Consider the following 27791-nt stretch of genomic DNA (forward strand, 5'->3'; position numbering starts at 1 on the left):
GTCAGAATTCAGACTCTTGGCAACTGACTCCTATTTATAACCATTGCAGCGTCCCGGGGTCATGTGATCCTCTTTTGCAACCTTGAGACAAGCAAAGGCAATGGGGAAGCCAGATTCACGTCACAACCAAGTTACTAACTTAACAACTGCAGCGATTCATTTAACAACTGTGGCAAGAAAGGTTGTAAAATGGGGCAAAACTCACTTCACAAACGCCTCACTTTGTATCAGAAATTTTGGGCTTGGTTGTGGTCCTAGGTCGAGGACTATCTGTAGGGTAAACCTAACCCAAACGTGAGAGGTTAGAGGTGGGGGACGATGGGCCCTTTATAACGTGTGGACTTCAACTCCCAGAATTCCTGAGTCAGCATGGCTGTCTCAGGAACTCTGTAAGTTGAAGTCCACAAGGGGCTTTAAGACAGGGGGTCTACAAACTTAGCAACTTTAAGACCTGTGGACTTCAACTCCCAGAATTCCTCAACCAGCCATGATGGCTGAGGAATTCTGGGAGTTGAAGTCCACAAGTCTTAAAAGTACCAAGTTTGAAGACCTCTGCTTTAAGACATGTTCTACAGCAGAGGTGGGGAACGATGGACCCCTTTATGACTTGTGCACTTCAAATCCCAGAATCCCTCAACCAGCCATCATGGCTGAGGAATTCTGAAGTCCACAAGTCTTAAAAGTGAGGTGGGGAACGATGGCCCCTTTATGACTTGGGGACTTCAAATCCCAGAATTCCTGAGCCAGCAGGAATAGCTCACTCGGCTGCAAAGGCTGGCTCAGGAATTCTGGGAATTGAAGTCCACAAGTCATTAAAAAACGGGGCCAATTGTTTCCCCACCCCTGGGTTAGATCTAGACCAGGGGTAGGCAACCTCGGCTCTTTTATGACTCATGGACTTCAACTCCCAGAATTCCTGAGCCAGCGTGGCTCAGCTTGGAAACCTCTCCCTTTCCCCTCAGCATGGCTGGCTCAGGAATTCTGGGAGTTGAAGTCCACGAGTCATAAAAGAGCCCAGGTTGCCTACCCCTGATCTAGACCATCAGAGTTGGAAGGGACCTTGGAGGTCTTCTAGTCCAACCCCATGCTCAAGACCTGCTGCAAGACCTCTGGCTAGCTGCAGACTTTCACTTGCCAACCCGCAACCCGACTCCCTCAGCCCGCTCTTCAATTCCTGCGCCAATCCCAACCGTCCCTTCTCAAAGAGAGGCTGCAAGCGACCCTCTCAACCAATCCGACTCGAAGCTGCTTCTCCGGCCCCGCCCCCGCGCGGCCTACGAGCAGGGCGGGGCCTGGCCTAGTGGCAAAGACGCCGCGGGGCCAGCCGAGCCCGAGCGGTGGGGGCGGAGGAGGCGGGGAGAGCCTGGAGAGCGCCGTGAAGGAAGGTGGGGGAGCCGGGAGAGACACGGCGAGCGGGTTGACCGGCCGCCCGGGTAAGCCTGGCCCTCTAGAGCGCCCTTCCTGCCGCCTCCTTTGAGGCTAGGACAGGGGTAGGCAACCTCGGCTCTTTTATGACTCATGGACTTCAACTCCCAGAATTCCTGAGTCAGCTATGCTGACTCAGGAATTCTGGGAGTTGAAGTCCATGAGTCATAAAAGAGCCGAGGTTGCCTACCCCTGGGCTAGGACTAGGCTGGAGTGGAGAGAGCCATCGTTGCCTGCCTCGAAAGTGGCCCCTGCTTATTCGCAACGTGCCAATATATAGGACGTATATTATATGTCCCTGTGGAGCAGAGGAGGACAACGATGGCTCCTTTACATGACTTGTGGACTTCAACTCCCAGAATTCCTGAGCCAGCCATTCCTGCTGGCTCAGGAATTCTGGGAGTTGAAGTCCACAAGTCATTAAAGGAGGCATCGTCCCCCCCTCCTCTGCTGTAGAGCAGGGGGGTCCTCGACCTTGGCAACTCTTTTAAGACTTGCGGACTTCAACTCCCAGAATTCCTCAGCCGGCTGAGGAATTCTGGGAGTAGGAAGTCCGCAAGTCTTAAAAGAGTTGCCAAGGTTGAGAACCCCTGCTTGCAGAGCATGCGTTAAAAGTTGCCAAAGTTGAGGAACGCGGCTGTTGCGTTAAAATCGGGTACAGAAACGATTGCAAGAGCTTTGGCTTGTGAACGTGGTGCAGCACACACACAAAAAAGGTGTGAGACATTGGTGGTGTGAACAACAACATGACTTGCTTAAAGATCGCCTATGGCTTTCTAAGCAGAACATTTGGTGGTAGCTGGGGGCCTGGATTCCTGTTCCCCCTCCCCCCTTTTCTCCTGATACCAGGATGGCTGCACCTGCCATCACACACACACACACCAACACCACACACACACACACACACGCCCTTCATTGTCTCTGGATGGTCTTCAAAGTCAGCATTATACTAACCATATAGTAAATAGAACATTTGAGGTTTTCTTGAAATGCACTTGATTATTTTGTGAATTCTTTTCTTGTAGGACACTCACATTTCGGGTGTTCAGATTTGCTGGAATCACTGAAGAAACATGGATTCTACTCCAGTAAATACTGAATTCTCTTCAACAGAAAATACGACCCAGGTGGGTCCTTCTCTGCAGAGATTAATTTCTGCCCTGGGTCAAAGGTTGATCAACCTCTCTTGCTACATGGAGTCCTACAGTTGTAATTCAGTATTTTAGCAGCAATATAATCATAATCACAAACAAATTATTATTATGTTAACTCTAAACTTGAGGTATTTTTCTCCCAAACTTTAACTTTTTTTAATTGACTTGTTTTATATTAATAATATTCAACTGAAGAAATGATCGACTGAATTATATGGTGTATAATATGGCATAGGAAAAAAAACCCTCAATATTTTATTCTTTGTAGTTCAACATGCTGTTCTCATGCTATTATTTATTTAGATTTTTATTTCCAGAATTTACTTAGTCATCCAAGAAGGCTTACTCTGGAAGAGATTGAAAATATCAGTCAACGATGTAAAGAAGAAAGCTTCTGGTACAGAGGTATATTCCTTTGTTATAGATACAAAAAGAAATATAATTATATTTTTGTCTACATTTCTTTGTTCTGCTATTGTCAAGGCTACCTGATGATTACTAATATTTGGAACTGACATGTTCGCTCCAAAGCCCATATTTATGACTTGACAGGGGCTGTAAATGTACATGTCTTTTATTCATTTCTTCCATAGATCTCTGCTACAATCTGGTAAGACTCTATTGCAGGCAATAAAAAAAATACCTAAAATAACCCTTGCACTTTTTAAAACAACCCAAATTACTCACTGAAAATAATTTTAAAACCCAAAATACGATGAATAGTAACTTTAGTTTATTATACTCAACCATGTTAATTACATACAGGTATGCATGCAGTTATTCTTCCTCTCCACATGCATATTCCTGTATAAACGTCTTGTCTCCCAGCATTGTCTCCTTCCCGTACCCAACCCTTAGTAATCTGAGTATCCTTCCATATTTCACAGGATTTAAATCCCAAACCAAGATTACATTCCAGTAATGATTTTTAGTGACTGCCTTTGGAGACATATTGTCTTTTATCATTACAAGGAATGATGTTAGATTTAAGGAATCTATTCTACCCCACTTCCCACCACCTCACCCCACTTTAAATCCTACAGCAGTCTAGCTTCTCTGTACATCGGATGAAATGAGTTGCAACCGACAAAAGCTTATGCTTTTAATTACATTTGTTAGTCAGAAAAAGTGCTTCCAGGTCCCCCCTATTTTTTCACGTCTCCAGTGGAACCGCAAGATCAGAAATGTTTGCTTCCATTTTGAATTAACCATGGGTTATTCTTACTTGAAAAGGTTATTTAATTAAACAAACACTCTTTTCATCGACTAAAGTTTGAAGTTGATTTGTCTGAGCAGGCTTTAGCTAAGACTAGTCTCAGTTCAAACATAAAAATTAAAAGAATCAAACTGGAAGGAAATGTTTCAAATCTGTCTGTGGTCATATTTGTAGAAGGTAAAGAAGAAGAAAAAAAAAGATAGTAACTCTGGGTCTCACCTAACGCATTTCCAAAAAAGAAGAAGCTGCAATTACTATCCCCAATGATATCAGTGATAAATTTGGATGGTTTACCGCTTTTTCATTTTTCTAAGCTGAGCAGTGTTTCTCAGCCTTGGGAAATCGAAGACATGTGGGGTTCAACCCCAGAATTCCCCAGCTAGCATGAAGTCCACACATCTAAAAGTTGCTAAGGTTTAGAAACCCTGAATCAGAAGCAGGTGTAACACTGAACTAGATATTGCTTTCAGATACTTACCGGTTTCTCCCTTCATGATGCAGACCACCAGATGAAAATTTCTAATACTAGTTTCCTAAATTGGTTTTATGAACTGGGTACCAATGATTAGCAGATTCAGAAAAGGCCAGGATATTACAGAGTTCCATCTGCTGCTTCACTGGGAGTGGGAGTTCGTGGGAATGAAGACCCAGGCTGAAATTGTTTGTTGCAATGTTTGTTTACAGCCCTTCCTCTATCCTTTGGAAGTATGCTTATTACTCAAGGACTAATTACTAAAGGTAAGTAGGTTTTTTTAAAATAAATAAATAAATAAATAAGTGGCGAATTTTGCAAAAAATGATCAGTTAACTATTTCCATGTAGTATTAGGAGAAAATCCCTAATCTGTATAACAATGGAAGTGTAAAAAGCTGGACGCATAAACATTTTATGTGCAGCATATGTGAAATCTCTGCATTTTTCTCCCACGATTGAGACAACAGATCTTTCAGAGGCACTTTTTAGTATCCGTCTTGAAATAATGACTTCTGCAGTGAATCTTATCACTTGAAGATTTTTAAACTGCTGTAATAATTGCCTTCAGTAGTTAGAGGGAGCAGGAGAGGCTTTTCAGGAATCAAATATATGCGATCTTTAATTTTTTATTTCATTTTCATGTTTAATCTGAAAAAGAAAGCATGTGGGAAAATGGCACCATTCCTTCAAAGTTTGTCTACAGCAGGAGTGTCAAACTCACAAGGTCACGTGACATGTCACAACGTATCGCGACTTTGCCAGCAATGGGGTGGGCATGGTTTTTTGCGTGACATATCCACACCGCGAGCCGGCAGTTTGACACCCCTGGTCTACAGCAATTATTGTAAGGTTGGTTTGAAATATTTCCTTTTATCTTTTTTAATTAAAACTGTTGCACTGCTCCTTGGTGGAGCAGTGGGCTAATGCCTCCTTAAGTAACACCAGCTGCCTGCAATTAGTGCGGGTTTGAGTCCCACCAGGCTCAAGGTTGACTCAGCCTTCCATCCTTCCAAGGTAGGTAAAATGAGGACCCAGATTGTTGGGGGCAATAAGCTGACTTTGTAATAATGCCGCTTGGGGTGTGTGTGTGAAAGCCCTAATAAGCAGGCATATACATAGAATGAAGGCTACTGCTAAGCTTGTAAGCCGCCCTGAGTCTTCGGAGAAGGGCGGGATATAAATGGAATTAAAATAAATAAATAAAATAAATTATGTTAGGCACTAACAATCTAGGGGCTTTTATTTTATTTTATTTCTTACAAGTGCACATTTCAGTCAGACTTCCAGCTTAATAAATGTGTTTAAAGTGGTAATATTTCTCATGTCTAGATTTTTGATTGTGAGAGCTTGTTGCAGTTAGAAGAGGTAAAATGTACTTTTTTAATGCATTAACCAAGCAAGGTTGGTTTTAGTTTAGAGCAATTTTGATTTATTTATTTTTGTTTGGGTTTAGAGCAATTTTGATTTTTAAAGTGGCCTACAGTTAGTTTTTATGATCCAATTGGATGAAATTATGGTTGTAAGTTATTGCTGTCATTCAGCAAGTCACCATGTGACAGCACCTGATTTTATGACCTTTCTTGACGGTCACTAAGCAAACCCATTCTTATCCAATTGATGTTTTTTTTGCCAGAAATCAACAAAACCTGATGATACAAACATAGTTGATCCACGAACCAGATCAAGATTTCTCTCCAATGACATGCAAAATCTTTTCTTAAAAATGATTTCTTTTTTCTAGGGATTATCAAGACTGCTTCTTTGAATACAGTAGTGGGTAAGTTTTGAAAGACTGCGAAGATACAGCAGGAAAAAAAGGAACAGTGTTTGAATCTATAGTTAGTAAAACGAACATCTCTTTTATGCAGTGTTTCTCAACCTTGGAAAAATAGAAGATAACTATGGCTGGCTGAGGAATTCTGGGAGTTGAAATCTGAAAGTTGCTGAGGTTGAGAAACACTGCTCCTATATTTGCACTTGAACATAGAGCACACTGAAGAACATACTAGTTCTTCAGAAAAGGCCTAGTCAGGAAATAGGAGAAAGATTCCAGTAATGTTGTAGGACAGGGATCTTCAAACTTGGCAACTTTAAGACTTGTGGACTTCAACTCCCAGAATTCCTCAGCCAGCCCTGAGCAAGTTTTCCCTCTGTCTATCTTACACCAAACAGAATCAAGACAAGATTATCTGGAGTTACTTTCTCACATTTTTTTTTCCTTTCCCACCACTGAACGGTCTTTTATTGGCCAAACAATCCCTGCATACTTTCTTCGAGGTTTACTAACACATTCCTTTATTCCAAGAGAACTTAAAAGTATTTAAATTTCAGCAGATTGCATGCATGTAGTCCTCCACTTAACAAGCACAATTCTCTTGCTAAACAAGACAGTTGTGAAAAAGAGCTTCGTCCCATTTTATGACCTTTCTCACCACAGTTGTGGAGCGAAGCGTTGCAGTTGTTAAGTTAGTAACATGGTTGTTAAATGAATCTGGCTTCCCCGTTGACTTTGCCTGTCTCAAGGATTGCAAAAGGGGATCACATGATCCCGGAACCCTGCGACCGTCATAAATTATGAGTCAGTTGCCAAGAGTCTGAATTTTGATTCCACGGCCATGGGGATGCTGCAGTGGTCATAAGTGTTACAAAATGTGATAAGTCGAGAACTACCTGTAGTTGTACTGAGAATTTTAAAATAATTGTTATTTTTATAAATTAAGGATCTGTAGCCCGTGCTTCTTGCCTATTTCATTAAAAATATTTATAGTCCGTGCACCGTTGAGGCCTGTTGCTTCGTGCAGTGAGGTTTTAATTGTGAGAAGCATCCCAATTTAACATTAAAAGACAAATAGCCCAAGGCGTTTCTAACACCCACTCTCAAAAATGGCAAGCAAGGGAAACACTATTAAAGCAGATTTCCCATATTATAGAACAGTGCAGAACAACAACAAAAAAATCTGAGGAAAATTCATCAGAGGTTACTTACTCTGTTGCTTTTCCATTATAGTTGTTGGTGTTTTGGCATTTTTTGCTGGGAAAATGTTATACGTTGAAAAATGTATCCAGAAGTATGAAAGTCTTCTTGTGCCATTTGGACCAGAAAAGAACAGGTTTGTTTGGAATCCATACTTACAATGATAATTCGGTTTTTTAGAGCAGTGTTTCTCAATCTTAGCAGCTTTAAGATGTATGGTTCAATTTCCAGAATTATTCAGCCAGCATGCTGGCTAGGGAATTCTGGGAGTTGAAATCCCACATTTTAAAGTTGCCAAGGCTCAGAAACACTGTCTTACAGTAATGAGATAGTTCAGGTATTTATGTGGATTATGTGTGCCTGCCTTTTGCTCTTTCAGTAAAATTGGAGAACCATAGTTAATACCGTGTTTCCCTGAAAATAAGACCGGGTATTATTATGATTATTATTTTTCTTCCAAAAAAAGCACCAAGTCTTATTTTCAGGGTAGGCCTTACCTCACCTCCAGCTCCGACAGCCCCACCCAGCCGGTCTACTTCTTCTGGGGCCGAAGTTCTGTAGCTGCATTCAGGCCTGCATTTTGCAGTCAGGCCTTTCCAGAAGACCTAAGCAGCCATGTATTGAGCTATGGATTCAATCCATAGCTTGGTGCTCGGCTGCTGAGGTCTTGTAGAACCGAGCTATGGATTGAATCCATACCTCGGTTCTTGCCTGCACAGGTCTTCTGGAAAGCCCTTTGACTGCAAAATGCAGGCCTGGCTGCAGAAGAGGCCTCAGAAGAAGTGGGCTGGCAAGGGGAGGCCTAGCTGCAAGGCAAGCGGAGCGGGTGGGGCAGTTCCACCCACCCCCGCCCTAGCTGGATTTTTAGGTGTGTGCCTTGCCCCAAACTAGGGCTTATTTTGGGGATAGGGCTCATATTGGGCCCACTCCCAAAAATCAAGCTAGGATTTATTGTTGGTATAGGCCGCGGGTAGGCAACCTTGGCTCTTTTATGACTCATGGACTTCAACTCCCAGAATCCCTGAGCCAGCCATGCTGAGGGGAAAGGGAGAGGTTTCCAAGCTGAGCCATGCTGGCTCAGGAATTCTGGGAGTTGAAGTCCACAAGTCATAAAAGAGCCAAGGTGGCCTACCTCTGGCTTTATGACTCATGGACTTCAACTCCCAGAATTCCTGAGCCAGCCATGCTGAGGGGAAAGGGACAGGTTTCCAAGCTGAGCCATGCTGGCTCAGGAATACTGGGAGTTGAAGTCCACGAGTCATAAAAGAGCCAAGGTTGCCTACACCTGGTATAGACCTTACTTTTGTGGAAACACGGTATTACCATTCAAACTCCTGTGTTCAAGAGTCTTCATCATCTCCCTTGCCCTCTCTTCTTCCTTTTCCTGTTTTAATAACAAATCTTAAGGGATTTTGAGTTCAACGATTCATATATTTTATGATGTGTGCCATTGTGTGCGAAAGTAGGAAACAGTGGATGAATCCAAGCTTTGGGCCTAGCTCTTGTATTGTGAAAGTATGGTTTAGCATTACATCGGAATAATACCACAGTTTTCAAAGAACTTTTCAAGTGTTCCTTTACGTAAGTAGAAATGGAAGCAGTGAAAAAAAAGAATTAAGATGAACCCCCTGTTGATGTGCAATGAGGGGATCCTGAATCCAACTCGTGTCCTTTCGGGTCGTGTTCCTAGTTTGAATACTTTTTTACAGGATTGAGGAGAGGGCAATCAGAATCACAAGGCTGGGGAAAAATCTTGGAGGTCTCCTAATCCAACTCTCTGCCCATGGCAGGAGTCCTTATACCATTCTGGACAAATGGCTGTCCAGTCTTTTCTCAAAAAACTCCAGAGGTGGAACAGCTACAACTCTGGGAGGCCAGCTATTCCATTGATTAATTGTTCTCATTGTCAGGAAATTTCTCATCAGTTCCAGAATCTGCTACTGATGATCTTCCACCTATTGGTTCTTGTCCTCCCATCAGGTGCTTTGGAGAATAAATTGACACCCTCTTCCCTGGGACTCGCCCTCAAGTATTGGAAGATGGCTGTCGTGACACCCATAAGCTTTCTCTTCGTTAGGCTAAACCTACCTAGTTCCCTTAACCATTTTTCATATAGTTTAGCCTCCAGACCTCTCATCATCTTGGTTGCTCTCCTCTGCACTCTTTCTAAGGTCTCGGCATCTTTTTTGTGTCGTGGTGACCAGAGTTGGATCCAGTATTCCAATTGTGGCCTTAATAGTGCAGTACAGAGTGATAACTATCACTTGGAGACTATCCCTATGTTGATGCAGCCCAGGACCGCATTGGCTTTTTTGGCAGCTGCAGCACACTGATGCCTCATGCCTAAGCAGTGATCCACCAGGACACCTAGATCCCTCAGTTAGTGCTGTTGAACCAGGTATCTCCTATTCTGTACCTGTGTGTTTAATTTTCCCTGCCTAACTGCTGGGCCTTACCCACTGAGCTGCATCTTGTTGTTCTAGGGCCTGTTGCTCAAGTCTGTCAAGGTCCTTCTGAATTTCGAGTCTTATCTTACATTTTATTTTGTGTTTTTGAGAATAACTTATTAGACTTGTTTTGAGCCTGGCAGTGACTTACCTAGTGCCATAGTGGCGAACCTGTGGCACGTGTGCCACAGTTGGCACGCAGAGCCCTCTCTTGTTGGCACACACGCCGTCCCCCCAGTCCTAGGCCTTCAGCTGGGTTTTATAAAACCTTTTTGCTTCAGGCCTTCGCCACTGTGTTCAGAAAAATATATACGGTGATGTCCATTTTGCTCTACGAGTTCATGGTGAGGTGATCCTAACCCTAAGTGGAATTTTCCTCCAATGGGATTTTCCTATGTATTTTACCAGGAAACATAGGTAACTCTAAGTCCATGGTGGTAAACTTATGGGATGCGTGCCACAGGTGGCATGCAGAGCCCGCTCTGCAGGCACACGTGCCATCACCCGAGTCCTAGGCCTTCAGCTGGCTTTTATAAAACCTTTTTGCTTTAGGCCTCTGCCGCCGTGTGCAAAAAAAAAAAGGTTAAATCAATCAATTTCACAGCTGACTCAGGAATTCTGGGAGTTGAAGTCCATGAGTCATAAAAGCCGAGGTTGCCTACCCCTGACCTAGTGTAACATGTTATTATTATTATTATTACATTTATATACCGCCCTTTCCCGAAGGACTCAGGGCGGTTTACAGGGTAATTAAAAACCAAAAATACAAAAGTTAAAAACCAAGTTTAAAAAAGATTAAATTTATCCCTGTATAAATAAAACCCCAATTAAAATAAATTAATCCTCAGCCTGGGCCAGAGAGCTCGAAGAGCCAGGTCTTCAGGTCCCGGCGGAATGAACGGAGGTCGGGGGCAGTCCTCAGCTCCACTGGCAGCTGGTTCCAAAGGGCAGGCGCCCTCACAGAGAAGGCCCTATCCCCGGGTGTTACCCGCCGGCAATCTCTTACCGGTGGCACCCTGAGAAGACCCTCCCTGTGGGAGCGCACTGGACGAAGGGAACTTGATGCCGGCAGCAGGTGTTCCCTCAGATATCCCGGACCCAAGCCATGTAGGGCTTTGTTGTGTCATACAGAGGCCAATGTACTGCATTCAGAAAATTGATAAGCATAGACAGTGGCCTTTTTGGAGGGCTGGTGGAGAAAGCATGGAAAATTGACTAGTGGCTGTTATCCCGACAAAATCGCATCGTGCCAGAGTGGAGAAGAATAGATGAGCTTAATGTTACTTCTGGGTTGTGCTTTATTGTATGTTTTTAACTCCAATCATAGTACTGATCTGATAAACTGCTCAGCGTGAAGAGATTCAGTGGAATAGAAATTTATGTAATGAATGAATAACAGCCCCTTTACCTATCACCGCTCCATAAACCTGCTATTTAAGGCACACTTTTTGTAATTCCAGAAATAAAATTATGATTTTATAGTTTTATAACACTGTGACATTTTTTTGAATAAACCCTAAATTCAATCTTTTTATCTGCTCCTAATGCTTTTAGGAAATATCCTTCCTCCTAAAGATGAAGAAGGCAAAGTAAATCCTCAAATGAAAAAAAAGATACTTCTGTTTCTTTAAACAAGCACACATTACCAAAATTAATATTTTACTCACGTTAATGTATTCCCCACTCTGTGTGAATATACTGTACAGAATTATGATGAGTGTTGGAATAAAATGATTGTTTCTGTGTATTAGTACAAGGGTCCCCAACCCCCGGGCCGTGGACCAGTACTGGGCCACGGCATGCCAGCAACCAGGCTGCACAAACAAGCAAAGCCCCATCTGTGGGATGCAGGCAACACACAAAACTACACACTCTCCGGTCCGTGGAAAAATCTTTCTCTATGGAACTGGTCCCTGGTGCCCAAAAGTTTGGAGACCTCTGTTTTAGGACATCAAACATAATTCTAAATACTAGAAGAAACTTGCAATTATGTAAGCCAAGATAATCTTGTTTTGTATATGCATCACAATTACCTGTTTTGTGTCCGGATTAAAGTCTATTATTTACATGCTTAGTGATGAACACATATTTTATGCGTTATGTTTCCTAACTCCCATTTTCTTGCCAATTCCCCTCAATTCCATATGTCTAATTGTCTCTGTGATCTGGTATTCAATTTCTCTCAGCTTTAGGCAGCACGCAAAACCATGCGCTCTCCGGTCCGCCAAAAAACCTCTCTCTGGTGCCCAAAAGGTTGGGGACTTTTATATTAGAAAATTTGCTTATTTTCTCTAAATACAGAGAATTCTCATTACTTGCAATATTCGTGTTCTGTAAAATTGCCTCAAATACTGAATTAGCAAATGCTGAAGCCTCAGCTGGGAATATCTGCATCAGGTGATTCAAACGATTTGCTGCTCTGCATGTCTGTAAATAAATGTGAGTTTGCGGTTACAAATTTTTGCGAGTAAGAAATTTACGTACAGGAAGGCCTCAAGTTACAACAGGTCACTTAGCAACCATTTGAAGTTGCAAGAGACTCAAAAAAAATGTTACTTACAGCAACCCATCCTCAAAGTTAACGATTGGCGTACCAACCCAGCAATTGCATGATCATGTTTCAAGTGCTTGGCAACTACCTTGGGTTTACACCCAGTTGCAGGTCCCATAGTCACATGATCACATTTTTGCAATTTATTTATTTTGTTTTTTTGCCATTTTCTGGCAAACTGGATTCTGTGATGACTCGCCCGGACTCTTCCCCAGATACCTCTCAGTTTACAGAGACGGCCTATTGCCCCCAACAATCTGGATTTTACCAACCTCAGAAGGATGGAAGGCGGAGTCAACCTTGAGCCAAACAGGATCGAACTCTTGACAGCAGGCAGAGTTAGCTGCAACACTGCGTTCTAATTACTGCGCCCCACCGCTCTTAAAGCCCTAAATGGCTTAAGGACCACTTAGAATCAAGATGGAAGTCATCTCGAAACCTCACCAGCCTGTACCTGAGCTCATGAAGAAGTAGAAGTGCTGGGACTGCCCAACTCCTGTTGTAGAGCTGTATTTCTCAATTGGGATAGCATGCTGGATGGAGGAATCTGGGAGTTGAATTTCACACACCTTAAAAGTTGCCAAGAGTAAGAAACACTGGACTGGATCCAGTGGTGGGATTCAGCCGGTTTACACCACTTGAGTAGAACCGGTAGCTAATTTTTTGTTGCCCAGGCCCAGAATGGACTTCCGGAAGTGGCATCCACACAGAGAACCCAGTTCACCTATTTGAATCCCACCACTGGACTGGAGGTATAGGCCACATTGGGGAGACAGGAGAAGGCAGACTGGAGATGTGAACCAGTAAAATTATTCCTGGCTTTCTGTATGTTTTGCTTTAACTGAAAACTGGAGCAACAAAAACTGCAGCCACTCCAGACCAGATCATCAGAACTTCTGTTCTGGGTCCAAAGCTGAAAGACAGTTTCCATTTTATACACAACTCCTTCGTGTAACAAAAAAAAGAGTGCAAATGGGAAACATATCTTTATTGTAGAGGTGTTACATGTCCATTTTGCAGTAGAATACTCAACTGTTTGACGAGCAATGATTAAGCTGAAATAGTGGAACAAAGACAGGTCTTGAGGAAGATCAGCATTTTCAGTCTTCCCAAACATCTCCATACTTATTGGTCTTAGCTAAAAAAAGAAAAAGAAAAAAAAGGAAAGAGTCACGTACAGAAGATCTAATCCTGTAGCCCAATTTACCAACAAAAGTTAAGAATTTAGTGGGCTGCTTGAGTTAAGTACTGGTCAGATTTTATAACGGTTTATGAAAGGAGTTGCTTGGGAAAAATCAATGACTAGGGAGGTATATGGTATACTATGTATGGCAAAATAACAGCCAGAAAAGTCACACTGTGTTCAACCTGTTTTTAAATGTTTATTCAATAAAAATTAAAAAAAAAGAAAGTAGTTGCTTGGGAAACGTGACTGAGGACACTGTTGTTTGGTAATTATAATTTGAGTTAAATCAGAGTGCCTTGAAAGCTAGCGATTCGATCCTTTTTTTATTTGAGATCGCTAGATGAAATAATGCAAGGTAATATACCCACTTTATTGGCTGCTTAAATTTATACACACACACACACACATATACACACACACACACACACATATATATACATATATATACACACACACACACAATGCTAAAATTCTACAACTAACTTGAAAGCAATGATTCCAACAAAAAGAAATGATCGGTATAAAAATAAATTCAAAAAATATTGTTTCCAGTTCATGGCTGTGTATTCTGAACGCAACTAAAATACACAGTATAAAATTCTGGCTCCTTTTGGCTGTAATGTGCCATTACCAATTATATTCCCTATTGAATATTTACCTTTCTCATTTATGGGTAACGGGCTTCTTCGAATTTCAGATTTCTGCACTGTTCCAGCCTCATATCCTTCTCTGTTTCTGTTTCTGAGTTCTTCGTATGTGACTCTTTTCCTTTTAGGAGCTTCTTCCACACTTTCAGGTTCTTAAAGTGAAGAAGACATACCACCAAGTAAATTAATAGGTCTTGCTGCACATGGATAGAAGGCATAGATTGCAAAAGGTATTTATTTTAGCAGCCTTTATGACTTCAGCAAGGGCTTTGACTTTGGGAGAAATTTAAACAGACAGTCTTGAAATGATACCTGAGGTAAATTCAAACGTTCTGATATCTGAGGTAAATTCAAATGTTCCAACTCTTGTGAACGATTTAAAATTTTCAGTACGTCATATGTACTGTATATTTCGATGGTGGTCAATTTTCAGAGTAGCATACTTCAAAGAGGGTATATGAATGGGGAACGGATTTCATTTTTACGCTATTTGTTTATATGCTGGTTCTGACCTCTCATGCAGGGGTCCTCAACCAATGGGCTGCGGGCTCTTGGCCAGCGGACCATGGAAATGACTGGCAGGTGTGCGCACACATGGGCACGCATCCCCCCCACTCACGCTAGCAACCGCAGCCCCGTTTGCGCAAGCGCACGGGAGCAAACGGGGACACTAGCGCGGGATGGGTCTCCGTGGCCTGTTTGCGCATGCATCACTAGCACGGGTGGGTTGGCTGGCCCATTTGCGGATGCGCGAACGGGCTGCTAGCTGCCGTGGTGTGTGCGGCTGTTCACGCCTGCGCATGTTGCCAGCTCATGCCGCATGCCGAATGGGGCTGCTAGTGCCGCGCCAGTGTGTGGCTCTGTGCGCGCACGGACGCCAATTTTAAAGCTGCTCTCCTTCCCTCCGGTCCACAAGCTCGGAAAGGTTGGAGACCTCTGCTCTAATGCCCTTCCCGGCTTGGCATTGCTATACATGCAGGAGCCTAGGCTCAAATCAGTTTCCGCCAACTGAACAGATCCACCAGGGAGAAACAGCTGCAACTGCTGCACTTTCGGGGTGGTTCAGGGAGTGAGGCAAGGAGGGGCCACTTTTCTCTCGCTGTGCTCAAACTGTGCTGCTGCCATTTTGTGGAGGTGGAGCTGTTTCAGAGAGCCTTGCCATGATTTGACTGGATGTGGCCAACATTCTCCATTCTTTTCTCCTTGTATTCTTGCACTACTTTATTTTTTTCTTACCATTCACTTCATACTGCTTTTTTTTTTCCTAAGTAACCACGGAGAGCCATTTTGAGTGCATTGGAAATAGTCCTTGACTGACAACCACCATGGAACCCCAAATTTCCTTCGCTAAGCAAGACAGCTGTCAGCTTTGCCCCATTTTATGACCTTTCTTGAATCACCGCAGCTGTTAAGTTAGTAACACAGCTGTTAAGGGAATCAGCCCTGGGACACTGCGACCGTCATAAGTACTTGTCGGTTGCCAAGTTTTGATCACATGACCATGGGGATGCTGTGACAGTTGTGTGAAAAATGGCCGTCCCTTTTTTTTCAGTGCCACCGTAACTTTGAACGGTCACTAAACAAATGGTCAAGAACTACCTCTACTGGTTGCAGAATAGACATCAACTTAATAAACTGAATAAATATTGAAATTTAGTCAACAAAGTTGAATAAATATTTCCCCCTACGCATTTGAGTCAGATGTGTACAGTGTTACCACACTGTGTACTTCTGAGTCCACAAGCATTTTCATTCCTCCCCCTTGCAAGACTTTCTCATGCAATTCATCTGATTAAACATCGACCCTAGAAGCCAATTCAAGCTGATACTGTGTTTCCCCGAAAGTAAGGCCTACACCAACGACAATCCCTAGCTTGGTTTTTGAGGGTGGGCCTAATATAAGCCCTATCCCAAAAATAAGCCCTAGTTTTGGAGCGAACCACACACCTAAAAATCAAGCTGGGGGGGGGTGGAGCTGCCTCACCTGCCCTGCACCCACTTACCTTGCAGCCATGCCTCTCCTTGCCGGCCCACTTCTTATTCTGAGGCCTCTTGTGCAGACAGGCCTGCATTTCTCAGTAACAGGGCTTTGTGGAAGGCCACTGCAGCCAAGAACCGAGCTGTGGATTCAATCCATAGCTCAGTACTCGGCTGCTTAGGCCTTCCGGAAAGGCCAGACTGCAAAATGCAGGCCCAAATGCAGCTGCAGAACTTCAGCCCCAGAAGAACTGGAACGGCTGGGTGGGGCTGTCGGTGCCGGAGGCGAGGTAAGGCCTGCCCCGAAAATATGACCAGGTGCCTCTTTTGGAGGGGGAAAAAAAGAAACCTGGTCTTATTTTCGGGGAAACACAGTAGTAGAATTGACAGAATTTTGCACAATAGCATCCATTGTTGACTGTCCCTTGCGATTGTGCAAATTCTTCCACCCACGGCAGTCTCCGTATTTGGTCAGGAGAATTGGGGGATCTACTGAAACCAAGGTTTCTCAGCCTTGGCAAATTTAAGATGTGTGGACATCAACTCCCAGAATTTCCCAGTCAGCACTCTGCGCGTGCGCGCACAGACACACACACACACGCCAACTCTCCCAAGTCGTGGGGGGGAAAAATTATTTTATTTTTATTTTTTTAATTTTAATCCCATTTATATCCCGCCCTTCTCCGAAGACTCAGGGCGGCTTACAATTTAAAGCACAAATCAATGTGCTTAGCAATAGCCTTCATTCTATGTATATGCCTGCTTATTAGGGCTTTCGCCCCCCCCAAGCGGCATTATTACAAAGTCAGCTTGTTGCCCCCAACAATCTGGGTCCTCATTTTACCTACCTCGGAAGGATGGAAGGCTGAGTCAACCTTGAGCCTGGTGGGATGCGAACCTGCACTAATTGTAGGCAGCTGGTGTTACTTAAGGAGGCATTAGCCCACTGCTCCACCAAGGCTCTAAATCCAAAGCCCACTGATGAAATCTCATGGGCAGAACTGGCAAGGAGAGACAGGGTAAACTATTGGCCAATTTTAGACATACAGGAATTGTATTTATCGATGCCATACAGATAGTCCTCGACTTAAGTCCATTTTTTCAGTGCCATTGTAACTTTGAACGGTCACCAAATGAGCTGTTGTAAGTTAAGGACTACCACGCACTGATTACTTCGTATTTCAACAACCTAAAGAAGGGTTACGTTTTCAAATAACTACAGGAGCCTACCTCGGGGGGCGCCGTCTGTAATTCCACTTGGGGTAGATTCGTTCATGGAAGTGCTAAATGGGACTGTATCGTAGACTTTCTTTCTTGGTGCCGTGTCTGTCACTGGAGCCCTTTCAGATACGTAGGACCCTCTTGGAGATTCTGAGCGCTGGTTTTTAGATCTGTGGAGGAAGAGAGATTGGCAGTGCTTCGCTGTTTTTTTTTTTAAAAAAAAACAGCATTTAAATATATAAATCCGTTGGAGCCTCATCCTCAAAACAGCACAAATGGAAATTTGTAACAGCGAAGACAACTATTTAAATCATTGTTTCTCAAACTGGGCAACCGTAAGATTTGTCGATTTCAGTTCCCAGAATTTCCCGGCCAGCCGTGGGTTAAAGACCACACATCTTAAAAGTTGCCAAGCTTGAGAAACAGTTTTCAATGAATCAGGGGAACAAAGGAAGGAAGGAGAAAGGAAAGGAGATACACGACTCAAGAAGAACTTAACGGACATGGAAATGGGGAGGAAAATTAATGGGGCCAATTTCAGTATTGAAGTGGGTGAAGTTTTTATTTAACTCAGTAGTTCAGGAGCAAAGAGATTGTTCGATTGTTCTTATCCCCTGCCATCGTTTTGATACTATTATTAAAAGAAAACTCTGTGTGAGAGAGCAGCGTTTTCAAACTCAAAAAACTCGTGTCGTTTTATAACATGTTCATAATTCTTGTACTATTACCCCATTTTTAGTTAATATTTATAGGTGACGAAAAAACGTACGTATATAAAAAATGTATAGAAGCAAAGAGGAATCAGTCAAAGACAAATGTACACAGTAAATCCTCCTCCAACCGGGATTCAACTCGCACCAGGTCATAGGATTATTTATTGTGGGGGAAATTATTATTATTATTATTATTATTATTATTATTATTAATTTTATTTGTATACCGCTCTTCTCCTGAAGGACTCAGGAATATTAGGTATGTTTGCCTCCTTCGGTTATTTGGGGGGAAAAACAAGACCGGATGAAAAATCATAAATAAAATAAACATTAATTGTTCTGTGGAAAGGGTATCGGAAGCAAGAAGCTCTCGTTGTTACTTTGTTTTTTGGGGAAAGTTATATGGGCTTCAGGATCTTGAAAGCTGAAGAAAAAGAAGAAAGCAATATAAACTAAGATGCAGAATCAAGGCCAAAAATTACATTAGATTTGGCTAGACTATTATTTTTATAGTAACATGAGGTGCAAAAACACACCATCATGGAATTATTTAAAATCACACGGCCTAACTAAAGTCTTACACAATGCGATTGCAGATTGTTTATTGCAAGTCCTATTATGTTGATTATCCTTTTCCCTTAATTGTACAGTATAGCAGGAAAAGGAAATAGTTAAGAAAGTTTCCGATATGTGTTAAAAGAAACGGAGATTTTAAATTTTCATAGTTAAGGTTCAAGAAAAATGGATTATTTAAAAGGCGTATTTGTGTGTGTGTGTGTGTGTGTGTATGCATGCATGTATTTATTTACTTATTTACAAAAGCATTTATTTCTTCCCCTCTACATATGCTTCTCTTCTACCAACATCATAAAATACAAGTTCTGATTAAATTCAAACAATCTGAAGTCCCACCAGCTTCAATAAAAGTACTTGCATAAACATCTCTCCATGAAGACAAAGTTCAAGTACTTAAGTTTGGCAATGTTATACTTAAATATGTTCCAACTGTCTTCTCTATCAAGCAAACTGCCTTTTGGAAGACTTGAATAAATGTCCAATGTTTCCATTTGTATATATTTTTAAACTCACCACCTTCTTTTTCTGATTCTAAAGAAAAGGCAAATGTAAACAAACACAGTCAGGATTATCACCAAGTTGATTTTGTCCCAGTCCAAAAGAAAATGACAATATTTTTAAAAGTCTTGGAATTCAAGCTGATACCACTCGTGTGTAGACTATACTAATTTTCTGAGGATATGTCGTGTATTATTGTAATGGGAAAAGTAAACAGCAGTATACAATGACCCTGGTATTTTAAAGCAGGTTTTCTTTCTAGAAATGAAAATCGGGTAACTCAATAAAAATTCTTACTGAAATTCATTCTTCAACATTTCTCCCAACGGTGAATCCTTTAGGTTCATAAACTTCTCCTTGCACACGTTTATATAAGATATCTTCCCAGCAAACCATCCACAGATTCCTGCAACTTATTCACAAAGGAAGGCAAATACTCTTTAAGATGTTTGACCAAATGACACTTTGAACAAAAGAATACAGTTAAAATGGAATCCATGAAAGTCACACGCCCAAAAACAATCCCTTGCTTAAAACATGCTTTTAACTGTCTAAGCATTTGAGCCCATTTCTTGATGACAGAACTTATAAAACTGCTAAATAGAGGTCAGCAACAAAACATTCAGATCTATTTTAATACACCCGAGTAAACTACCAATGGCTTTTAAGCACATTTCTATTTTCTATCTCTTTTTCAACAAGGAGATGATAAACTCCTGATGAGATCACTATTACAAGTCTAGAGCCAAAATCCTTACTATAGTTTTACGTTTATAGGCAAGTATACATGGATAGGGGTATATTATTGCTCTCCTGCTTTTCATATTTGTATTTCTATTTTTTTCAGAACTTGAAAAAAATGCGAAATCTATCTATATCTATCTATCGATACATTATATCTATCTACTGTATCTATCTAGGCATCTCTATCTATCTATCTATCTATCTATCTATCTATCTATCTATCTATCTATGCATGCATGCATGCATGCATGCATCTATATCTATCTATCTATCTGTCTGTCTGTCCATCCATCCATCCCTTACTTTACTTGGCATATATGACCACTGAGTATATACATGTCTTATTCAGGGGTGCAAATGATGACATGCCTGACCATTTTAGCTACACAAATGCTGAAAATTGTGTCAACAGCTGGAATGCAAGCCATAACAGTGGCATTTGTACATGCATCGTTTTATATCATTGCTATAGAACAGGATTTTACATTGACCCCCAAGATTGATGGGACTAGTGTATCAAGGTATTGATTAGTAATAGTACTATTAGTTAATTTACTAATTAATTTAGTTAATTAGTAATAGTACTATTAGTTAATTTAGTATTTATTTTCATGTACTAAATGGTTACGGATTAGATGAACAATCTGAAACTTAATGAAGGGATCAACGAGCAAAACAATTTGGAGACTTTGTTATTGCATAGACCCGGGATCTTCAAACTTGGGCCCTTTTATGACTTGTGGACTTTCAACTCCCAGAATTCCTCAGCCAGCATGTCTGGCTGAGGAATTCTGGGACTTGAAGTCCACAAGTCATAAACAGGCCAGGTTTGAAGACCGCTGGTATAGACAGTGTTGAAACGGGCCCACTTGCATCTAAATTTTGAACCTTCACACTACTGAGCTATTACATTTCTTACAGCATTTGTTAAAAGGTGCTTAATATTTTCTTTCCTTAACTAAATAATGAGAACCCTCACCCTCAACGTTGGGCCATCAGGTACAACTCAATTCCAATATGAATGAAAACTCACATGCCATTTTTGGTATAGCGCCGAACTTTGGATGACCCGTAAGGACTCCTGGTAATCAACGTTAAGAAGGAAAAAAGGGAAGTTACTATACAAAACTATTAAGTAAAAAATAGCCAGGCAATTATTTCACTTTTAGCATGTTTATATCACTTAGGTTCATTCCCCCCCTGGCCCCCAATTAGATATATAATAAAAGCGTCATCATTAAAGATTTGCAAAATATGTTAACTTAGGAATGGATTCTTTTTCCCCCCAAAATTTCTAAACACCACATATCAGTTAAGACAGTGGTGCTCAACCTTTTCTTCACCACTGACCCTCTTTAAATACCTTTTGTGGCTACGGACCCCCAAGGATTGAAATCATAACATTTCTTTCAATCCTTTGCGGACCCCATGATGAAATCAGCCCAGGGGCCAGCAGACCAGAGGTAGAGAACCACGGAGTTAAGATATATAGATTGCAAGGTAATAATAATAATAATAATAATAATAATAATAATAATAATAATAGTAATATAAAAAAACAGCTGAGAAAAATAACTGAAATATTGCAATCTGGAAATTGAAGTTGAGCGATTGTGGATGAAGAAATTAATGGTTGTATCAATAGTAATAGAGTCCTTGGAGCAATACCCAAAGGACTGCCTAGACCAGGGGTCCCCAACTTACACAACTTTAAGATCTCTGGACTTCATATCCTAAAGTTGCCACGGTTGGGACCCCTGGCCTAGACACATAGAAAGTTTGAACTTATTAGACCTGAATATTCTGACTTTGCGAAAAACCACCTTACTCAGAACTACCTACATACTCACAAGTTACGTTAACAGCTCTTAGGTTCTTGGTTAGGACTTGAATTGTTAAGATTTTAACAGTCAAAGACTGTGAATCGAATTGAAGATTAAATCTAATAATAATAATAATAATAATAATAATAATAATAATAATAATAATAATAATAATAATAATAATATAACAACAGCAGCAGCAACAATTGTTGTAGCATTGTTTTATATAATTTTCTTTCCTTAAAGTGGGGAATGAAATACTATGCTTTTTTTAAAATGACCATATAAATGCTATGAATATATTATTGAACCAGTACCTCAGAATAATAATAACAATAATAATAATAATAATTCATTAAAGATGAACCTGAATGTTCAGTTGACTGAGGTTCATGTTTAATGAATAATAATAATAATTCTGAGGTACTGGTTCAATAATATATTCATAGCATTTATATGGTCATTTTTTAAAAAAAGTATAGTATTTCATTCCCCACCTTTTAAAGAAAATTATATAAAACAGGAGCAGCATATGAAGCCAAAATAATACAAAGCAAACATGAAAAATGGCAGACTTTCAAATTTAAAGGTATTTGGAACACACCTTTCTGAGTTAATATATGAGTGATCGCCATGGCAAAACCTGAGAAGGGCAAACCTAAGAAAAGAGGGGGGGGGGAAAATAAACATTGACGGGGAGGTGAAATTTCAGTACATCCTGAGTAACAAACACTAAACCTGTAAATATGTTTATGACGGTACAAAACAGGATCCATTCAAATCGGAGAACTTTCAGGTCAGTAGTGGCTTTAAAGCAAGGGAACCCAAGTACAAATATTTCTCTGACCAAGTTCATCAGCCGACCTCCCTCTCAATCCAATTGCTTCACAGAGTTACTGTAAGAATCTTACAGTTGTTAAACCTAAGCTCCACGGAAACGTCTACCTTCTTCTTAGCTTCTGGAGAGTGAAATAAAAGATGAAATAAAAATACAACGCGTAAACTGGGTTCATATACTTGCTAAGCCATAATGTGGCTTAATTCAGGTTATCATCTTGTGGAAATCCAGTCGTAATCTAGCGATGAGTCTCTATGGCTCAGCATATTTTATTTTATTTTATTTAGTTGCATTTGTATACCGCCCTTTCCCTGAGGACTCAGGGCGGTTTACAGGGAATTAAAAAATCCAACATACAAAAGTTAAAACCATATTAAAAAATATTAAATTAACCCTGTACACAATTAAAACCCCAATTAAAATTTCTCCTCAGCCTGGGCCCGAGAGCTCAAAGAGCCAGGTCTTCAGGCCCCGGCGGAATGATCGAAGGTCGGGGGCAGTTCTCAGCTCCACCGGCAGCTGGTTCCAGAGGGCAGGCGCTCCCACTGAGAAGGCCCTATCCCTGGGTGTCACCCGCCGGCAATCTCTCACCGGCGGAACCCTGAGCAGACCCTCCCTGTGGGAGCGCACTGGGCGAAGGGCGTTTGTATATATGTACGTGTGGGCACAAAGTGCGGAACAGGAGACACCTAACTCAGGAATCTCTTTTATTTCAGCAATGGAGAGTGGAACTGAATCCTGCTTCACATGAAAAATTGTACAATCCTTTCCTCCACTACTGCATAAATCCCAAGACACATTACAATATGGGACACAGAAATATTTTCACACAGCGTTGAAACCTATATATTTTATAACTGGTATTAGATTTTTTTCTCCATCTTAGAGTAAATGCCTCATTCTTGAAAGAAGATTTTGTAAGGCCAATGGATCACAGATGTGCAAATTATATGGAATTATACCCCACCAACAATCGCCAGGAACATATCTGAACTGTCTATATCTGTGTAAGCTACATTACTTATATCAATTATTATTGGGCAAAAGAGACATCGCTTAACCACAAAAGCACAAACAAGGAACAATTTACTTACATCTGTATAAGAAGCTCTCTTTAATGCATTCTCGGCTTACTCTGTATTCTTCTGGTGTGAGTTCATAGGAATGATCTAGCTTGTGCTTTGATTAAAAAGAAAACAAAAATAAAACACTAAGCATTTCTATTTCTTACCATTTGATTTGTATGCTTTCAGATACATGCTGTGATAAATGTGTGAGTATGTGTCAGGAGGAAATAACCAGAAGCATTCGTTGAGTTCAAAGCACAGAAGAGTTTATTATTGCTATCCCTGTACAAGAATCTAGTCAACTAATGATCAAAGCTAAATTAGTACTAGATAAGAATCAATGGAATTCATGGGGGGAGGAGGGGGGTGGACTTGGATCTCTTGTGGCAATGCAATGACTCCATACTGATAACTCATTTAACTCCACCTTCTAGATTAGTCTACTTTTTCTGTACTATAAAGAAGATAAGAGAATATCCAAGAATAGCATTTTAATACAATCTACATACCAGGGACATTATAATTATTTTCAGACATTACAATCGTCCATCATAAAGAAATTCGTAAAGTACTTAGAAAGGCATCTAACTTTGTAATATTTTCAATTATTCTTTGATCAAAACATCTATGCAGCTGAGCAGTTGACACTTAATTGCTTGCAGTAGTTATACCCATTTATGTATATTTATTTATCCAATGACTTATATCCCGTCCTTATTATTCTTACAAAACAAAGAAAAAAAATTTCAATGTGTAATTCAAAGTAAATTTTAAACCATTGGTCCATACATTCTCCCATTTAGCTAGCGTTATGTTATACCCAAACTTTTTTTTGGGTCATTTTACCATACAATCTTTGACAATTTTTTCTTCCAGATTCATCTTAAGCAACATTTTATATAGTTTAGCAATCAGGTGGTTATCTCAGGAACCTAGTTCACTCACAACCTGAGGTGAGGGTGACTGGCCCAAGGTCAACTAGTTGGCTTTCGTGGCTAAATCAGAATTTGAACTCACTGCCTCTTGTTTCTAGCCACTAAACCAAACTGGCTCTCGGTAAAAAAAAATATTTAAAATATTTTATTCCCATTGCTTTTATTGCTCCGTTAAAATCTGTAAAATAGCATTCCTGCTCAAATAAAGTTATTGTCACATAAAAGGTTGCTTGATCTGATGGCTATTTATTTCATGCCACTCTGCTTATCCTGTGCTGCCCTACCTCACTCTTCAAAATGTAAATAGTAAATACAATTGCTGTGGTTATAAACATTATAAAATGGTACAATTCTGTATTGCTCATCCTTAGACGTTTGATATTAATGTGTTATTCCATTCCTTAAATCCTTATTCCTGGCTTGATTGCCACTCCAGATGTTTGATAGATCGACCGATTGCCTGTTCTGGGGAAGACTGGATATTTGAACCCTTTTAAAAGTACGGCCTGCATAAAGTTATCCATCAATACAGGAATGCTGTAGGTTTAGCTGCTATTTACTGCAACCAACTTTGGTCGCCATACTACAAAAAAGATGTTGAGACTTTGGAAAAAGTTCAGAGAAGAACAACTAAGCTGATCCAAGGCCTGGAGACTAAAACATACGAAGAATGGCTGGAGGACTTGGGTTTGGCTAGTCTAAAGAAAAGAAGAAATAGGGGAGACGTTATAGCAGTATTCCAGTATTTGAGGGGCTGCCACAAAGAAGAGGAGGTCAAAGTATTCTCCAAAGCACCAGAGGGCAAGACAAGAAACAACGGGTGGAAACTAATCAAAGAGAGAAGTAACCTTGGAATTAAGGAGAAACTTCCTAACAGGGAGGACAATTAACCAGCCTTCAGAAATATTTGGCGCTCCATCACTGGCGGGTTTTAAGAAGAGACTAGACCAGTGGTTCCCAACCATGGGTGCGAGACGATATTCCAGGGGGTGCGAAAACTTGGGGTTTTTCAAAATTATAGTGTACATACACAAGCATAATTCATTGCGGTTATTTCGAACTTTTCTAAGGGGTGTGAGAATATATCAGGAGCGTTCTAGGGATGCGGGGTATAGGAAAGGTTGGGAGCCGCTGGACTAGACAGTCACCTGTCTTGAGATGGTATAGCAGGGGATCTTCAAACGTGGCCCTTTTATGACTTGTGGACTTCCACTCCCAGAATTCCTCAGCCAGGCACGGGTCTCCCAGTTTCTAGCTGTAATGCCTTAACCACTACAACAAATTGGCTCTACTGTATCTAATCGCAATAGAACAGGGTTCTTCAAACGTGGCCCTTTTAGGACTTGTGGACTTCGACTCCCAGAATTCCTCAGCCAGGCAGTGCCTGGCTGAGGAATTCTGGGAGTCGAAGTCCACAAGTCCTAAAAGGGCCACGTTTGAAGACCCCCTGCTATAGGGTCTCCTGCTTGAGCAGGGGGTGGACTAGAAGACCTCCAAGGTCCCTTCCAACATTATATTATTATTATTAATTATTTTTTATTATTATTATTATTATTATTATTATTATTATTATTATTATTATTATTATTATTATTATTATTATTATTATCTCTAAACCTAGGAAGGCTGGCATTGCGCTAATACTTCATCCAGCTCCACATGTTCTTCCTTCCTTCTGGGTCCGACCGAGAGCAATCATTATAACCCGGGGCGGAGGGGGGACCCCAACAGAGCAAGAACCTCAACGTCTCAAGCCTCAGCAGCGACGACCTTCCAATTGCTCGTCCGAGCCGGCGGGAGAAGACACGGTTCGATCCTTCGCTCCACACCCACACACACACCCCTCCACCTTCTTCCCCGGCATTGAGAAAAGGAACAAGCTACCTTGCCAACCACCCCGTCCATGGGACCGTAGGTTCCGGGACCTCGCGGCTGACCAGACGGCTCCATAGCTCAGTCTATGGGGTAGAAAACACCGGGACGGGAGGGGTACAAAAAAAAAAGTCGCCCCTTTCCCTCCCCCAAGTCCCACTCGGACGACTCTCAAACCAAAGGAAAGGCAAATTAAAAAAAAGCAGCGCAGAAACCGGAACTTCGGCTCAGAAACCGGAAGGGCACCAGGAAGGACGCGTGCCGTGCTTGCCATAGACCCGTGGTAGGCAACCTTGGCTCTTTTATGACTCGCGGACTTCAACTCCCAGAATTCCTGAGCCAGCGCGGCTCAGCTTGGAAACCTCTCCCTTTCCCCCCCTCAGCGTGGCTGGCTCAGGAATTCTGGGAGTTGAAGTCCACGAGTCATAAAGCGGCCTAGGCCAGGGGTAGGCAACCCTTGGCTCTTTCATGACTCGCGGACTTCAACTCCCAGAATTCCTGAGCCAGCGCGGCTCAGCTTGGAAACCTCTCCCTTTCCCCTCAGCGTGGCTGGCTCAGGAATTCTGGGAGTTGAAGTCCGCGAGTCATAAAAGAGCCAAGGTCGTTTACCCCCTGCCATAGACAAAAGGCGGCTAGAAGGACCCAGGAAGCATCGAGGTGGGGGCGAGAAAGGCGCTGCCAAGTCTCCTCGTGAGAGGTAAAAGCTTAGAGAGGTGGCGTAGGTTGTTATTACTATGATTTGTAAACAAGTGTGTGGAGGTTAAGTATCTGGCCTTAAAGCTAAAATTGGCATGGGGTCGTGGAACCTCAAGGGGCATCCTGTAACTCAGGGGTCTTCAAACTCGGCCCTTTTATGACTCATGGACTTCAACTCCCAGAATTTCTCAGCTAGGCATGCTGGCTGAAGAATTCTGGGAGTTGAAGTCCATGAGTCATAAAAGGGCCGAGTTTGAAGACCCCTGGTGTAACTTCTAAGCCAGCTGGATAGATCCTAACCTGTCATCATAGAAATGGGGGAAAAAACACATTAGTTTAACACCAGGACATTTTGTGGATGCCTCTGTTCCTGTAGATCAGGGGTCTTCAAACTTGGCCCTTTTATGACTTGTGGACTTCAACTCCCAGAATTCCTCAGCCAGACATGCTGGCTGAGGAATTATGGGAGTTGAAGTCCACAAGTCATAAAAGGGCCAAGTTTGAAGACCCCTGCTGTAGATGAATGAATGGCCACATAATGAGGATACTATTATTCTTTTAGAAACGGAGATAATTGGTGCCAAGAATAGCAAGATACAGGTGAATATAACTACACCATAAACTGTGCCCTGCTTCTGACACTCTTTGATTCTTGTTTACCATTTTGGAATACCACTCATTGATCCTTGATGGCCAGACAACTAGGAAGAAAGGAAGGAAGGAATAAAGATAAATATTCGTTTTTATCTTTCACTTT

The 27791-nt window shown here is 41.6% G+C and overlaps 2 protein-coding genes across 3 annotated transcripts; one reads left to right on the forward strand and one right to left on the reverse strand.

Moving 5' to 3' along the window:
- The first annotated feature begins 1292 nt into the window (after positions 1–1292).
- Positions 1293–11764, forward strand: LOC308671142 (OCIA domain-containing protein 1-like). 2 transcript variants are annotated; one of them, XM_081333202.1, is made up of 7 exons: positions 1293–1433; positions 2451–2552; positions 2897–2984; positions 4480–4533; positions 6011–6046; positions 7277–7379; positions 11245–11764. In XM_081333202.1, the coding sequence occupies exons 2-7, from the start codon at positions 2499–2501 to the stop codon at positions 11261–11263; spliced, it is 354 nt and encodes a 117-aa protein (XP_081189328.1). In that variant the 5' UTR covers positions 1293–1433; positions 2451–2498; the 3' UTR covers positions 11264–11764. The 2 variants fall into 2 exon arrangements, with proteins under 2 accessions (XP_081189328.1, XP_081189329.1); XM_081333203.1 differs by lacking the exon at positions 7277–7379.
- Positions 11765–13214: 1450 nt separating this feature from the next.
- Positions 13215–26593, reverse strand: LOC308671141 (OCIA domain-containing protein 1-like). Its single transcript, XM_081333201.1, has 8 exons — positions 26351–26593; positions 23559–23643; positions 22231–22284; positions 20837–20884; positions 19357–19471; positions 17282–17442; positions 14086–14226; positions 13215–13379 (listed from the first exon to the last, which is right to left on the reverse strand). The coding sequence occupies exons 1-8, from the start codon at positions 26414–26416 to the stop codon at positions 13342–13344; spliced, it is 708 nt and encodes a 235-aa protein (XP_081189327.1). The 5' UTR covers positions 26417–26593; the 3' UTR covers positions 13215–13341.
- Positions 26594–27791: the final 1198 nt, after the last annotated feature.

The sequence above is a fragment of the Vipera berus genome (assembly GCF_964194415.1).
Source record: "Vipera berus genome assembly, chromosome: 7".
In the NCBI taxonomy this organism is placed as follows: domain Eukaryota; kingdom Metazoa; phylum Chordata; class Lepidosauria; order Squamata; family Viperidae; genus Vipera; species Vipera berus.